Source organism: Coturnix japonica, chromosome 10 (genome assembly GCF_054131305.1).
Source record: "Coturnix japonica strain WE chromosome 10, WE-NBRP24, whole genome shotgun sequence".
NCBI classification, from domain to species: Eukaryota; Metazoa; Chordata; class Aves; order Galliformes; family Phasianidae; genus Coturnix; species Coturnix japonica.
The window spans coordinates 20,507,279-20,524,206 of NC_140672.1; the positions used below are offsets into that span (position 1 = coordinate 20,507,279).

At 50.3% G+C, this 16,928-nt stretch overlaps 1 protein-coding gene across 1 annotated transcript; it reads left to right on the forward strand.

Annotated features, from left to right (window-relative positions):
* The first annotated feature begins 7,099 nt into the window (after window positions 1-7,099).
* On the forward strand, window positions 7,100-13,531 carry LOC146759488 (olfactory receptor 14J1-like). Its single transcript, XM_085510406.1, has 2 exons — window positions 7,100-7,604; window positions 13,113-13,531. Exons 1-2 carry the CDS (start codon window positions 7,100-7,102, stop codon window positions 13,529-13,531), a joined length of 924 nt encoding a protein of 307 aa, XP_085366532.1.
* Window positions 13,532-16,928: the final 3,397 nt, after the last annotated feature.

A 16,928-nucleotide genomic window follows, 5' to 3' on the forward strand; every position in this document is an offset into this window, starting at 1 on the left:
CTCTGTTTCTCCACCAGCATTTGTGCTTGTATCTGAGTTATAAGATTGGTTCTAAGGGAAGGTATGAGGATATATTGGGCAAACGGACCCTACAAAATACGATCCCAGTACCAGGAACAGGGCACAAGTGGGTCTAATGGGAAAGGGAACCTTCCAGGGCAACAGTGGCAAATTGAGTTCTCAGAACTGCCAAGAAAAGGGGGGTGTCGTGTTGTATTAGGCGAGTGTGCGCTTTTCGGGCTGTGACGAGATAGATCCATCCCCATGCCATCAAGATATATGGTGTATACGTTTCCAGTGGGCGTACACGAAGGGCATAGGGTATATATATGTGTGTTAGCTTCAATAAATTGCCATTTTACTGTTCATCATATTGGTGTCATATCAGTAATTGGTCAAGCTGCAAACTTACAGAGAACACTGACAAGATAAAGGTAACAGTGTCGCTGTTTGTTGATACCTTTTTATAGTGGCCAGAGGCTTCCCTTGTAGAACTATTAAGGCCCTCACGCGTCACTAAAGTATTTTGACAGGAGATGATTCCAAGATGCTGAGGAACTACTTGGTCTGTCAAGGAAAGGGCTCCATGGAAAGCTAAACTGATAAAGAAATGATGAGTCAGTCACTAATTTGCTTTGCCATGTAATCGGCAGCTTTTCTAAACCATGATACTTCTCTGATTGCTGGGTCTGTACACGATTACCAAAGGCAGGGTCGAAAGCACCGTGATCTGGGATCCTGTCACTAAATTCATCTGCTCAGTACAGATATAAAAGCGGTCAAAGGGAGTCCATTTCCTGAGGGGCAGGTGCCATATGAAACAGTGGCCGCTATGAAGGGAAGTAATAGCACTCTCGTTAATGGGCACGAGTATCAAAATGGAAGTCATAGAATGAGCAAGTGCTGTTTGGGTCAAGGTTTTGGGTGGCTGTGCGGAGATGGGAGTGCTCAAAGTCCCACCTGGCATAGTGAGAACTGTGTGAAGCCAGTATCAAAATACCAAAAGAGAACATGAGGTATGGGAGAGGCATGAGCTAAGAGAAAAGGTGGAGAGCGAGGCTTATTTCAGGACACATCAAGAAAGAATCAAATGATCCAGCAGGTGGAAGTCCTGGTAGATGAAAGGAAAGGGGGGTATAGAAGAGTGAGAGAAGGGCCCCACAGTGAGGAAGAGAAAGAAATTGTCATGGAAACTGGACAGGGGGAGTAAAAAAACTGTTTATGTCAAAGTTGTTAGAAGAATGGGGAGTGCAGACACTGGGTGTGGAATAACAAGGGGGATGAAGGCCATAAAGATAAGGGTGGAACAGCCCAAAAACAGTGGGGTGATGAGATGTCCACAGGGCAGCTGGAACCAGTTTGGGGGTTCCCCTCATACAGGGTTGAAAGTTTACAGCGACGAAGCCAAAGAGCCTTCGTGAGGAAGATGATGAGCCTTCATCCCAGCCTGTAACGCTTCTGACTTTCCTTTCTCTTCCACTCGCAGGGGGTCTGGATTCCCACCTTCGGCTCCTTTGACATCATCTCCAAGGAGATCAGGACAGAGGACATGACCATGACCCTGTGCTGGCCTGTGTTTCACCTGGCCAGCAACCTCATCGCTATGCACCACCTCAAGTCCCGCAGGGAGTCCCTGCCAGGTAGGAGGGGGGATTCAAGCTCTGCTGGCTTTGTGGACGGGGCAAACAGGGCCACCACCTCCCTTCTCAGATGCAGACCTCCCCCTCTGAGTAGCCCGTCCAAACACGGGGCCTTTCTGGATGATGTCCCTTTGAAGCAGTTCTATGGAAGCAGCTGTGGAACAGCAAATGTATCATCAGCCTCGTCCCTGGTATTTTCTCAGCCCATAGGAAGGTGGAGCCCCTGAAGTGCAGCCAGGTGGCTGCAGCTGCTTCTGTGAGCTGGCAGAGAGCACAGGTATGCCTCCAAAGCACCGTATCGCTGCTCTCCGGCTGCCTGCAGAATGGGGAGAACATCACTGTGGTCCAGAGGATGTTGGAGTGCTTCTCATTGATGGTCTGACCTTAAAAAGGAAGTTCTATTAAAACTTCCTCAAGAAGCTGTCTTCTGCCTGAACAGCATCCAGCCAAACCCAAAGCTGAGGCGGAACCCAAGGGAAAGCAGGAGACCTGGGCTGAGTCAAGGCATTGAAACCCACCCCATAGTCTCCAGTGAGCTCAAAGTCCAGCCTGCCCTCGGTGTCCAAAGGGAGTAAGTGAGCGCTGCAGCCACCGAGCTCCTGGTCACCAGATGACAGACGTCTAGGAGCGAGAAGCTCAGGCCAGCACAAGAAGAGCCTCAGATGCCGGTGGGCTCAGCATCTCATGGCGAGGCCAGCCTGCCCACGGGGCCCACTGCCACCAGCTCTGGTGTGGTGCTGCTGGCACACGAGGGGTCCAGGAATGGGCAGTGGCAACCACCAAGGGGCAGAACTGGGCTCCTGCTGTGTCATGGCGGGCAGCAGGCTGCTGTGCCAGTGTAATTATGGGCAGCTGCCAGCACTGGCCGCATTGTCATTGCATTGCCGTGGCGAAATCTGATTCATGGCCACCCTGGAGGGGGTGAAGGCGGAGCACGACAGTGGGTCCTGCATCCTGAAGGAGCATCTGGCACAGAGCAGATGCATCTGAAGGGATGAGCTCCAGCATGGCTGGTGCCAAGAAGGAGCAACCCGCCAGCACAAGGCAGAACACACGGAGCAAGGACAGCCCTGCAGCGGGGTGTGCCTCCAGCTGATGGACACTAACACCAAAGGTACACGGGTTCACAGCTAGCACAGGAGTGGTGCTGCAGCCCATCTTGGTGCTCAGCAGGAGAGGCCCAGCATGGGGACCACCTCGGGGCTGTCTACATGTATACGGGGCTGGGGATGGAGACGACACTTTCTATCTGCCACCTCCCTCCCGTGTGTTGTAGGCGTTAGCAAGGATTTGGGATGTGACGTCGCAGTACCTCCCCTGTTCTGTCCCCTGCCCTGTGATGTATGTTGGGTGCATATTTCAATCATGCTCTCAAGGGGGCGTAGACAGATTAATGTATATAAGGTGCTGACTACCCCCAGTAAATGCCATTTTGCCATCCATCATTCCGAGTTATGGTGGCTTTGGTCCTGGCAGGGAACAACACTAGACTTTAGGGCAGAGTGTGGTTGAACCATGGAAGCACGCGGCAACACCCAGCCCAAGGCAGTCTGACCACTGGGAAGTGGCAGATGCAGTGTGACCTGCTTTTCCTCTGCCCTCCAAAGCCAGTTGCCATCTGGGATGCGGTGGCCACCTACGTATGAGAGCAGCTGCTGGAGCACAAGGTGTGTTGGCTGTCGGGTTCCTCCTCTCCCTGTCCAGGTCAGCCTACAGTTCCTCTGAGTCTTCCCCTGCACGCACAACAGGAGACTCAGCCCACATTTCCCTGCTGTGCATCCCATGGGCTTCCTGCAAATGCAGGAATGCTTGTGCTAGGCAGGGTTGCAGCTCAGGCTGAGCCCAGCCTCAGGAAGCCTCTGGGTTCCATCAGACTGCTTCCGCCCTGACTGCTGTGCTGCATTTGGGAGGTCAAGGGGAGGGAGGAGGCTGCACAGCTCCTTCCCAAAGCCTCTCCGCTGCCCTGCCTTGTGCCTCTGAACAGCAGGTGGGGGCTCCTGAGCTCACAGAATCACAGAATCACAGAATTACCCGGGTTGGAAGGGACCTCAAGGATCATGTAGTTCCAACCACCCTGCCTAGCAGGGCCACCAAACATACACCTTTACTAGATCAGGTTGCCCAGGGCCACGTCCAACCTGGCCTTGAACATCTCCAAGGACGGGGCATCCACGACCTCACTGGGCAGCCTGTTCCAGGACCTAACCACTCTTCTAGTAAAGAACTTTCCCCTAACATCCAACCTAAATCTTCCCTCTTTCAACTTAAAACCATTTCCCCGTGTCCTGCTATTATCAACCCTTTTGAAGAGTTTACTCCCCTCCTGGGAGTAAGTTCCCTTCAGGTACTGAAAGGCTGCAATGAGGTCACCCCGCAACCTTCTCTTCTCCAGGCTGAAAAAACCCAACTCCCTCAGCCTGTCCTCATAGGGGAGGTGCTCCAGCCCCCTGATCATCTTTGTGGCCCTCCTCTGGACCCTTTCCAAAATCTCCATATCTTTTTTGTACTGAGGGCTCCACACCTGGACACAGTACTCCAGATGGGGCCTCACAAGAGCAAAGTAGAGAGGGACGATCTCCTCCCTATCCCTGCTGACCACCCCTCTCCTGATGGAGCCCAGGATCCCATTTGCTCTGTCCCTGCACAGGACCATCTCCAGCTCTTCCTGCAGCCAGCCCGTAACCCTGTAGCCCGTGCTTTTTCTTCCACCTGCAGGGTGTCCGGACTCCAACCTTGGGCTCATTTGACATCATCTCCGAAGACATCAGTTCTGACGATGAGACAATGACTCTGTGCAGGCCCGCGTTTCAGCTGGCCAGGAACCGCAGAGCCATGCACCACCTCCAGTCTGACAAGGAATCCCTGCCAGGTAGGAGGGGGATTAAACCCTTGCTGGCTTCATGTACGGGGCAAAGAAAGCCACCCCCTCCCTTCTCAGAACGAGACCTCCTCCATCAAGGAGGCGTGCCGGCTGGGAGATGGCTGCAAGTAGCAGTTCTATGGAAGCACCTGTGGAAAACTGAATGTAGGATCAACTCCAATCCTCCTATTTTTCAGCCCGTAAGAAGGTGGAGCCCCTGAAATACTGAAAGGTGGCTGCTGCTGCCTCTGTGAGTTGGCAGAGAGGGAAGGCCTGCGTCCAAAACACTGTGACCCTCCTTTCCAGCTGCCTGCAGGACGAGGAGAATGTTGCCTTTGTCCCGAAGGACACTGGAGTGCTCCTCTGTCAAGGAATGAACTTTGAACTGAAATACTACTACAACATCCTTGAGAAGCTCTGTGGGAAGGAGACGTTCAGAAAAGTTGAATTCAAGGTCAGCCATAGGTTTCTCCCTGGTCTGGGCAGCCCTGTCAGCCTTGCTCAGACCGCACGTGGCCCACCAGGACCTGGCCAGCTGCTCAGTGCAGGTGCTGTGGTGCTGTCAGCTCCCCCTGCCGTGTTCTCCTCCAGTTCCCAGTGCCTCAGCCATGAACAGGCCGTCCCACAACCTCCCCGTTCCCCCCGCACAAGCCCCTTAGCTGCTGGACATGTTGCTGTCCCAGGTAGCACTGGTGGCCTCCCTGACTCTCCCTGGCCGACTTGTGGTCCTTCCTATGTGAGTGTGGGCACCTTGAGCCCAGTTCCCATCTCCCAACCCCTTTCCCTTTTGACCTTCCCATTTGTCAGGGTGGGGGGCCCAAAGGCCTACTGCCTCCCCTTGTCATGGACATAGATTGATCTAGATAACTCCATGAAAACTGTTTAAAAGCCCTGGTACACTTCCAAGAGCACCCCAGGCACCTTGGGCATCACCCAGTGTACGTGTGTGTGAGACACTGCCTCCCTGCTGAAGGACTGAAGACTCAGAGCAGGAGCTCACACACAGGCAACTCCTTGTGCACATCTGAACTGAACTAGAGGAATCCCAGCTCCTGTGGGTCCATGGGGAGCTGAATCCCATTTCAGCCCCAGGGTTTCCCTCTACAGATGAGAGGGATCCAGCCTCAGCTGAAACTCTGCCCTTCACAGGGAAAGTCCAACCGTCCCTGTCCTTGTCTGTGTGCCCTTTTAGTTTCTTTAAACAACCTCTGGAAGGACTCACCGTATGTCTGGAATTTCAAGTACAGTCATGATGCCATTGTCTTTCAGCTGTTGTCCATGAAGACCCAGAGACATCTCATTGGAGACAAGTGGGAAGGATAACAATGACATCCTCTGCTGATGAGCTGAGCTTGCCTCTTGGGAAACACAGAGCTCATAAAAGTGGGGAGCGCTGCAGAGAGACAGCTGTGCCCAGGAGCCACTCTTGTGCACAGCACAGCAGGGCTGGGATATGATCTGCAGGTGATATGAGGATAGAAGTGAAGGGAGAGACAGCTTACAGGATGCTTAAGGTGTGAGCAAGCTAAGAGCTTACTGGAGGAGCATTGATCGCATGCCATGACATGGTAAGTCTCACATCAGGCCATGCAGCTACATTTAATACAGGGATAAATAAGTCTGACACATCCCATAGCAGATCTGTCTTCAGGCACTGCATGTTTCTTTACACCGGAAAAAGCCTTCTGCTCCAGCTGAGGGCTTCTGTGCTGCAGCATCAGAGCCGAGCCCTGAGAGCTGCATTTCCCAGCACAGCTGCAGGCTGTGCAGCCGGGGCTGCAGGCAGGTGCCCAGGGCTGTCCTGCAGAGCAGGGTCCCTGCTGTGCCCCAGGGGCTGTATGCCGGGTATGGGACTTTGCCGCTTGCCAGGCTCAGCACTCAGCCTGCCCGGGGAGCTACCCAGGGTGCTGCAGGGAGATGTGTGGGGAGAAGGAGACTCCCGGCAGGGCTTGTGCTGCCACAGCTGCTGCCTGGGGCAGGGGGATCACAGCTCCACTGCAGAACTGAGTGTCTGTAAGGGTACTTTGCAAGAGGAGAGCCAAGGCAGGGAATTTTCATTTCCTTTTCAGAGGGAAGGGAAGATTGGAGGCAGAAATATAAAAGGGGCTGTCAACTCTGAACACAGCTTGGAGACTCCCCAATATTTTTACAGTCAATTAGCTGTTTTGTAAACAGTCACACAAGTTGTGCTTTCAGCCTCATCTAGTTAAAAGGATATAATCAGCTTAAATTAGAGTTTCTTTTTTTTCTGCAAACATTAATAGTTCACTTTTCCTGCAAACAGGCAGATTTCTCAAAGACAAATTGAAGTGCAGAGGGGCTGGGGCTGGGGTCTCGAAGAGTATCTGGAGTAAAGAGGAAAATATCCAGAAGGCTGGGATATGATTAGGAAATGAGAAGAGAGAAATAGTTCCCTAATCTTCTTCTCCTTAAGGGATTGTGAAGTTCATGGAAATAAATTCAAGTTATGGTGTTAAATGATCATTTTTGAGAGGGAATGGAAAATTTAGTAGCATAGCAGAAGGAGTGTCTTTGAGAATCGTCTGAACTTGTCATTATCTTCTGCACCCTGAACAGGACTCCAAGCCCAGAACAGCAGATGTCCAACAGCAGCTCCCTCAGCGAGTTCCTCCTCCTGCCACTGGGAAACACACGGCAGCTGCAGCTCCTGCACTTCTGGATCTTGCTGGGCATCTACCTCGCTGCCCTCCTGGGCAACGGCCTCATCAGCACAGCCGTAGCCTGTGACCAGCACCTGCACACCCCCATGTACTTCTTCCTCCTCAACCTGGCCCTCCTCGACCTGGGCTACATCTCCACCACTCTCCCCAAAGCCATGGCCAACGCCCTCTGGGACACCAGGGCCATCTCCTACACAGGATGTGCTGCACAGCTCTTTTCCTTTGTCTTCTTCATCTCAGCAGAGTATTTCCATCTCACCATCATGTCCTATGACCGCTACGTTGCCATCTGCAAGCCCCTGCACTACGGGACCTTGATGGACAGCAGAGCTTGTGCCACCATGGCAGCAGCTGCCTGGGGAACTGGTGTTCTCAATTCCCTACTGCACACTGCCAGCACATTCTCACTGCCTCTCTGCCAAGGCAATGTTTTGAACCAGTTTTTCTGTGAAATCCCCCAGATCCTCAATCTCTCCTGCTCAGGCTCCAACCACAGGGAAGTTGTGCTTCTCATCTTTAGTGTCAGTTTATACTTTGGGTGCTTTGTTTTCATTGTGGTTTCCTATGTGCAGATCTTCATGGCTGTGCTGAGGATGCCCTCTGAGCAGAGACGGTACAAAGCCTTCTCCACATGCCTCCCTCACCTGGCCGTGGTCTCCGTCTTTCTCAGCACTGCCTTTTTTGCCTACCTGAAGCCTTCCTCTGTCTCCTCCCCATCCATGGACCTGGTGTTGGCAATTCTGTACTCAGTGTTGCCTCCAGCAGTGAACCCCCTCATCTACAGCATGAGGAACAGGGAGGTCAAGGATGCAGTGAGGAAAGTGATGACTAAATGTGTTTCAAAAGCAGTGATCTGCCCATCTTTTGGAATTCATGGCTTGTAATGCAGCCCTTTACTGAATCATGCTGTCTTTTATTGTTTGTTCTGTGCCATTTTATCTGTGTAATTTATTCTTATTATATGATTATTATTCTCGATGATCTCTAGAGGTCCCTTCCAACCCCTACAATTCTGTGATTCTGTGATTCTGTGATTCTGTGCTCAACAAGACAGAGTCAGAGGTAACAGTGACGTTTCTTGGAGTATTAATGGCCCACTGAGGGCCTTTACAAACTAAGCTTCCCAAGGGACTTGTTAGAGAAGATAATTGGAAGCTATGACTACAGGCTGGCAAAGGCACTGGCATGGTGGCTCTGATTTTGAAAAACCCCTCCTTAGCCTTACGAAGCAGGCAGGCTAAGTCCTGATTTACAGACCCTTGGCAGGGAGATCCTGTCCTTCATGTTGGCTCAGGACCCTTCCTGGGCAGTGGATGGAGGTCTGTATGATGTCAAATGAAAGACATGGGGACAGAAGATCCCAAGCTCTGCATGGGGTGCAAGGACACTGTAAGGTTCATGTTCCATGTGTGACCTGAGTGTCATCACAGGATGTGGAATGTAAGATGGACCCTGTCTGAACAAGCAGTCAATCCCAATGAAACTCTGAACTTGAGATCTCTCAGTCCCTGTGACCTCCTTCCCACACACTGCCATAGTCAGATGTCCTTCATGTTCTGAGGTGCCCAGAAGTGCAGCCAGTGCTCCACGTGAGGCTGCAGCAGTGCAGAGCAGAGAGGGATGATCCTTTCCCTCACCCAGCTGGCAATACCTTGCTTGGTGCGCTACAGGGGACCACTGGACTTCCTGGCTGCCTGGGCACCCTGCTGACTCACGTTCAACTTGATGTTGACCAGGACCCCCAATCCTATTCAGTCAGATGGCTCACCGGTGTCCCATATGCAGTCTGTGTTTATGTCCAGGGTTGCCTCTACCCAGGTGCACAATCAGGCACTTGTTCTTGTTAAGCTTTATGCACTTGGTGCTTAGTGCCAACAGGTACCCAGTTCTCTGACTTGTCCACATCTCTCTGCCAGTCCTCTCCAGCCACAGTGGAGGCAGCAGCACCTGCTCATCTGGTATCATAAGCAAACTTGCTGAAAACGTCTTCTAGTCCTGCATGCAAGTCATCCACACAAACATGAAAGAGAACTGGCCCTAAAATGGAGCCCTAGGGAGCCCTGACAGTGACCATCTATCAGCACGATGAAACCCATTGACTGTAATCCTTTGGGCTTGACCTACTGGCCAACAGCTCACCCACCACGTTCTGTTTCTGTCCAGCCAGATGCAGGACATTCTGTCCAGAAGGGCGCTGTGAGAAACAGTATCAAAAGCTCTAATGAAATCCTCAATGATAACATCAGCTGGCTTCCCTTGTTCAGCTAAATGGATATAGGTGTCATAAAAGGACCTGAAATTAAGTAGGACATTCCCCTGGGAATATTGTGTTGGCTGTGACCAATGACAGAATTGTCCTTCAGCTGTTTTTCCATGACTGCCACCATCATTTTCTCCATAATTTTACCAGGCACTGGAGTGAGACTGACAGGTCCATAATTGCCCCTTTCATCTTTCTTGCTCTTCCTTACAATGAGACAACACTTGCCAGCTTCCCATCAACTTGTATGACCCTAGATTTATTTAGATGCAATTGAAATGCAAGCCCAGAGCATACCAAATTGTCATCATTACAAGAACGTAGATGTGCCACAGTTTTGCAATGCCTTGAACTCCGGAGTATGCCACAGATGGAAGATAAAGACTGGCCTCTTCTGTTGGCAAGCAGAATAACACTACATGATACACGAGGACTGTGTCTCTGCTCTGCTCTGCTCTGCTGGCAGAGGAAAGGTGCAGGAGGTTGCTCTCATGTCAGTGCTCATACCTGAGGTGTGGGTTCAAAGTAGAGAGACCAGGTTCTTTTCAGTAGTGTGTGGAGACAAGACAAGGGGAAAAAACAGAAAGTGGAGCGTAGGAAGTTCTGCATGAATGTGTGCAAGAACTTCTTCCCAGTGACAGTGACAGAGCACTGGAACAGGCTGCCCAAGGGGTTGGGAAGTCTCCTTCTCTGGAGATATTCAAGACCCGCTTGGACGCCTACCTGTGTGCCTACCTGGTATTCCCCAGGGGTCTGTGCTGGGGCCTGTCCTCTACAATATCTTTATTGATGACCTGGATGAGGACATTGAGTGCATCCTTTGTAAGTTTGCAGACTACACCAAATTGGCTGGGAGTGTGGATCTGCCTGGAGTTAGCAAGGCTCTACTGAGGGGTCTGGATAGGCTGGAGAGCTGGGCTGAAGCCACTTCAATGAGGTTAACTGAGACCAAATGCCGCGTCCTGCTTTTCAGCTGCAACAACTCCGGGTGACGCTACTCAGTCTTGGGGTGAAGTGGTTGGAAGACTGTGTAGAGGAAACGGACCTGGGGGTATTGATTGATGCTCGGCTGAACATGAGCCGACAGTGTGCCCAGGTGGCCAAGAAGGTCAACGGCATCCTGCCTTGCATCAGAAACAGGGTTGCCAGCAGGAGCAGAGGTGATTGTTCCCCTGTACTCAGCACTGGTGAGGCTACACCTCGAGTTCTGTGTTCAGTTTTGAGCCCCTCACTGCAAGAAAGACACTGAGGCCCTTGAACATGTTCAAAGGAGGGCAACAAAGCTGGTGAGGGGTAATATGAGGAGAGGCTGAAGGGGCTGGGAATGTTCAGTCTGGAGAAGAGGAGGCTCAGGGGAGACGTTATTGCTCTCTGTAACTTCTTGAAGGGAGGTTGTAGTGAGCTGGGGGACGACCTCTCGTGTCATTAGCGATAGGATTAGAGGGAATGATTTCAAGCTGCAGCAGGGGAGATTCTGGCTGGACAGTAGGAAATATTACTTCTCAGAATGGGTGGTCAGGCACTGGAATGGACTGCCCAGGGAGGTGGTGGAGTCACCGACCCTGGGGGTGCTCAAGAAAGGATTGGATTTTGTGTTGAGGGACATGGTTTAGTGGAAGCTATAGGTAACAGGTGAACAGTTGGACTGGGTGATCTTACAGGTCTTTTACAACCTTAGTGATTCTATGATTCTATGATTCCCTTGCACTTTTTGCTTCAGCAAACACTCCCTGGGAGGTCTCAACACATATCTGGAATTGAAATCTGGTCATGATGACGTTGTCTTTCAGGAGCTGTTGACCATGAGGACCCAGGGACATCTCAGGGGAGGCAAGTGGGAAGGATAACAATGACATCCTCTGCTGATGAGCTGGGCCGGGCTCATGGGACACAGGGAGCTCATACAAGTGGGCAGCGCTGCAGAGAGACAGCTGTGCCCAGGAGCAGCTCTTGTGCACAGCACAGCCTGCAGCTAACAGAAGGAGCAGTGAGAAAGGGAAGAGAGGATGGGTACAGTGTGAGCAGACTGTACGCTCGCAACAGGAGCATTGCTCTCATGCCTTGACATGGTAAGTCTCACTGCAGACCATTCAGCTGCTGTTCCTATAGGGTTAACTAAAACTGAGACATCCCATAGCAGATCAGGCTGCAGGCACTGCATGCTCTTTTCCTGTGGAAAAAGATTTCTGCTTTAGCTGAGGTTTCCCATGCTGCACTATGAAAGCACAGCCCTGAGGGTTGCGTGTCCCAGCACGGCTGCAAGCTGTGCAAACGTGGCTGCAGGCGGGTGCCCAGGGCTGTCCCTGCTGTGTTCCAGGGGCTGTGTCCTGGTATGGGACTTCGCCACCTGCCAGGCCCAGCACTAAGCCAGCCCAGGGTGCTGTGGGGATACGTGTGGGGGGAAAGAGCCCCCCGGCAGGGCTTGTGCTGCCACAGCTGCTGACTGGGGCAGGGGGATCACAGCTCCACTGCACAGCAGAATGTTTCTGAGGGAACTTTGCAAGAGGATAGCCAAGGCAGAGATTTTCCATTTCCTATTCTGAGGGAAGATTTGAGGCAGAAGTATAAAAGGGGCTGTCAACTCTGAACACAGCTCGGAGACTCCTCAATATTTCTCCAATCAGTTAGCTGTTTTGTAAACAGTCCCACAGGTTATGCTTTCAGCCTCATGTACCTAGAAGTATATAGTCAGCTTACGTTATAGTTGTTTTGTGCAGGCATTAATAGTTCACTTGTCCTGCAAACAGGCTGATTTGTCTTAGATGATTTGAATTGCACAGATGCTGGGGCTGGGGTCCCAAAGAGCAGCTGCAGTAAAGAGGAAAATATCCAAGAGGCTGGGATATGATTAGGAAATGAGAAGAAAGTAAGAGCTTCCCAATCTCCTACTACTTAAGGGATGGTTAAACTCATGAAAATAAATACAAGTTCTGGAATTAAGTGAACATTTTCCTACGTCAAATGAGAAGAGCCAAGGAAGGGGGTTTCAATTTCCTTCTCTAAGGCAAAAAAGGATTGGATGCAGAAATCGTAAAGTGGCTGTCAGAGTTCTGAGAAGTTTTGTCAATTAATTGCTTGTTTTGTGAACAGGAGTGTGTCTGAGAATGGTCTGGACTTGTCATTATCTTCTGCACTCTGAACAGGACTCCAAGCCCACGGACAACAGATGCCCAACAGCAGCTCCAACAGCGAGTTCTTCCTCCTGGCATTGGCAGACATGAGGCAGCTGCAACTTCTGCACTTCTGGCTCTTCCTGGGCATCTACATGGCTGCCCTCCTGGGCAATGGCCTCATCAGCACAGCCGTAGCCTGCGACCGCCGCCTGCGCTCCCCCATGTACTTCTTCCTCCTCAACCTGGCCCTCCTCGACCTGGGCTGCATCTCCACCACTCTCCCCAAAGCCATGGCGAGTGCCCTCTGGGACACCAGGGCCATCTCCTACGCAGGATGTGTTGCACAGCTCTTTTTCTTTGTCTTCTTTATCTCAGCAGAGTATTCCCTTCTCACCATCATGTCCTATGACCGCTATGTTGCCATCTGCAAGCCCTTGCACTACAGGACCTTGATGGACAGCAGAGCTTGTGCCACCATGGCAGCAGCTGCCTGGGGCACTGGTGTTCTCCATTCCCTGCTGCACACTGCCAGTACTTTTTCATTGCCTCTCTGCAAAGGGAATGTTGTGAACCAGTTTTTCTGTGAAATTCCCCAGATTATCAAGCTCTCCTGTTCAGCCTCCTACCTCAGGGAAGTTGTGTTTCTCAGTTTTAGTTTCAGTTTAGTCTTTGCGTGCTTTGTTTTCATTGTTGTGTCCTATGTGCAGATCTTCATGGCCGTGCTGAGGATGCCCTCTGAGCAAGGACGGCACAAAGCCTTCTCCACGTGCCTCCCTCACCTGGCTGTGGTCTCCCTCTTTCTCAGCACTGGCTTTTATGCCCTCCTGAAGCCCTCCTCCGTCTCCTCCCCATCCATGGACCTGATGTTGGCACTTCTGTACTCGGTGGTTCCTCCAGCAGTGAACCCCGTCATCTACAGCATGAGGAACCAGGAAGTCAAGGATGCAGTGAGGAAAGTGATGACCAAATGTGTTTAATAAATATTGGACTGCCCATCTTTTGGAATTCATTACATGTACTGCATCCTTTTTACTGAATCTAGATCTCTTTTATTGTTTGTTTTGTTCCATTTTATATGTGTAATTTATTCTTATGATTTAAAAAATAATCCTGTAATGCTTTTCATTACAAAGTCATTACTCAACTCAATTCCTATTCAGCTTGTACCTTTGCTGTGTACTTCGGACACACTGTATATAGTGAAACAGGCTCTCTGTGAACCATAACATAATAAAGGTCATGCAGTGACTCTGTCTGTCAACCTTCTTGTGAGACATTTCTGGAGCTGTCAGGGTCGGATGTTCTCAGAAACCCACAGTCCAGCAGGAAGCACACGGCTGTTCATCAAACTGTGTGGTGACTTCAGCCTGCAAGAGTTTTCAGCTGGTCCCTTGCCCAGTGTTCCCCATAACACTGACAATATAGTTTCAAAATATTCTTTTCTTATCTGGCCTGACATCCTGCTTACCCAAGCCCCTCTGCAATAGTTAAGCCCCTCTGCAATAGTTAAGCCTTAGATTGTCCCCTTGTTTGAACTCAATCTTCCCTTTTCTTGGACCTAGCAAATCCTTTTGCTAGATTACTTCAATCTGGGAAAGGGAAGATTTCAAATAACTTCCGCTCTCCACTTTCTGTCTTAGCTTGTGCTTTTTGTATTCTTCATAGCTATTCCCATAGGTTTTACACTGCTGTAATACACACCTCATTTCAACATACATTAAAACAAGCATGATGATTACAATATTGCAAAGCAATAAAGAGTTGCTTTAGCCATGCAAAATGCGGTAGCCAACCAGTAAGTTTTTCCCACAGTTAGGTGAATCCAAATAAAGTCTGATCTATCAATACTTGATGAAGTAGTTTAGTATGTTCCCATATTGCCTGTAGACCAGATTATCTCTTTTGTTGTTTGTAAGAGATGTAGTTAATCCAATCTACATTGCTGTTAATTGTCACCCACCAGAACAGTGACTCAAACCCTGCAGCAATTGGATTTCTCACCTTAAATTTATCAGAGACACCTCTGGGCACTCCAATCGAATCTATATCTATATACAGCATCATCAAATGAGAACCCTAAGCTCCTTTTGTTCCTTCTGGGGGTGTGTGACATCCCATTTGTGAATGCCAGGGTGAATGGTAGAGCTCATGGAGGAATTGCACAGGTAGCTCCTCAGTGAGATAGGAGAGTGGACCGTAAGATCTTCTCACCCGCTGCAACATCACCAGAGATCTGCTCTACATGCATTTGCAGATGACTTGCGTGCAGGAGTAGAAGATGTTTGCTGATTATACCAGATGAGCAGGTGATATTGCCTCCACTGAGGCTGGAGAAGACTTGCAGAGAGATGCTGACAAGTCAGAGAACTGGGTACCAGTTGGTACTAAGCACCAAGTGCATAACGCATAACAAGTACCTAACTGTGCACCTGGGTTGGGGCAACCCCGGACATACACACAGACTGGATAAGGGACACTGGAGAGCCATCTGACTGAATAGGATTGGGGGCCCTGGTCAACATCAAATTGAATGTGAGTCAGCAGGGTCCCCAGGCAGCCAGGAAGGCCAGCGGTCCCCTGTGCTGCATCAAGCAAGGTATTGCCAGCTGGGTGAAAGTAAGGATCGTCCCTCTCTGCTCTGCACTGCTGCAGCCTCACGTGGAGCACTGGCTGCACTTCTGGGCATTGCAGAGCAGAAAGGACAACAAACTATGAGAGTGTGTGCAAAGAGGGCACTGGAACTAAAAGATATCAAGTTCAGAGTTTCATTGGGATTGACTACTTGTTCAGACAGGGTCCTTCTCACATCCTACATTCTGCAATGAGAGTCGGGGCACACATGGGACAAGAACCTCACAGTGTCCTTGCACCCCATGCAGACCGTTGGATCTTCTCTCCCTGTGTCTTTGATTGACATCATACAGACCTTCATTGACTTCCCAGGAAGGATCCTGAGCAAACATGAAGGACAGGATCTCCCTGCCAAGGGTCTGGGAATCAGGACTTATTTACAACTTAATATGGAGTAGGACTCATGAGAATTTCACATGTTGAGAAGGGTTAACGTGTATTCATTGATTTCTGTCTTTGTTTCACTTTTATAGGTATTAATGAACATCACGCAGACTTTCAGCTCAAAAAAAAAACAAACCAAAAAACAAAACAAAACAAAACAAAAAAACAAACAACCAAGTGGGATATCCATTTGTGTTTCACACGTGGCCCGGTGCCCCCTTGACCTTCACATTCCCCACCAGCCTTTCCTTGCTGGTGAGTATGAGATCCAGCAGTGTTGCACAATGGCTGCAATAACAGGGCAGCCATGAAGATGTGTATGAGCATAGCCTGTATCACAGTACAGACTGCATAACCATGGGAAAGTGTTAGGGGTTAAGCAAAGGACACAATGCCCTTGAAGCAAGCTGCAAACAACTAAAACTGGAGTTTGTATCCGCTGGTCTAAGGAAGCTGGTGAGTGTCCTAACCGCAGTAGCCCACACAGTGGTCTTGCTTGATAACTGCTTTATATGGCTATTCTGCCTAGCTTCATATGGTTATTCCCTCTAGCTTCATATGGCTGTTCCACCTGGCAACTATAAGCTACTCAACAATGACAAATGACACACGTATTAGGAGCACTGTATAAGCTGTGTGAGAGTCACAATAAAGTTGAAACTTGATCACTCATGTTGAGTTGGTGATGCTTCCCAGTTGGATGGCAATCACACAGAGAACCCGACCCACGGCACATCAGAGCATCTCTCTTCCATGGTTCCTCCATGGCTTGGTCAAGAAGCTGCCATCTGTGCTCTCCAGGGATCTCAGAAAAAGAATCCTTGTGAAGGTATAGAAGTGATGTGAGAACTTGTAATAAAAAGTTTGGATCGTTCCAATCTGAGTCCATGCTTCAGATGCAGCATTCCTGTGCACCTATGTCCACAATGCCCCCCACAGCACTTTCCCCCACGTCCGTGCTGTACACCTTTTCCAGTACTGGGGGTCCTGGGATGGAAATGGTGGTTCTGTCAGGGACTGTGGGGGTCTGTGAGACTACAGGGGGCCTGGAATGGGTAAGGGAAGTCTAAGGGAGGAAATAGGGGGGTTCAGTGGAAACCCAGTGGGGCACATGGGGCGCTGTTTGAGACAACGTAGTTCTGTGAAGTTTTGGGCCAGCTATGGGGAAGGTGTACAGGGTCTAAGGAAGTCCTGGAAGGGTTCTGGGGCTCTGTGGGGGCTGTGGGGTGGCTACAGGTTCTTGGATGGGTGTGGGGATGCAAGAAAAGCTGTTCAGAGCAGCAGCTGTGGAGCAAGATAAACAGCATGAGAACCAAGGACACCTCTGCAAGGAGAAGAAGAGTCTCACAGCTCTGATTG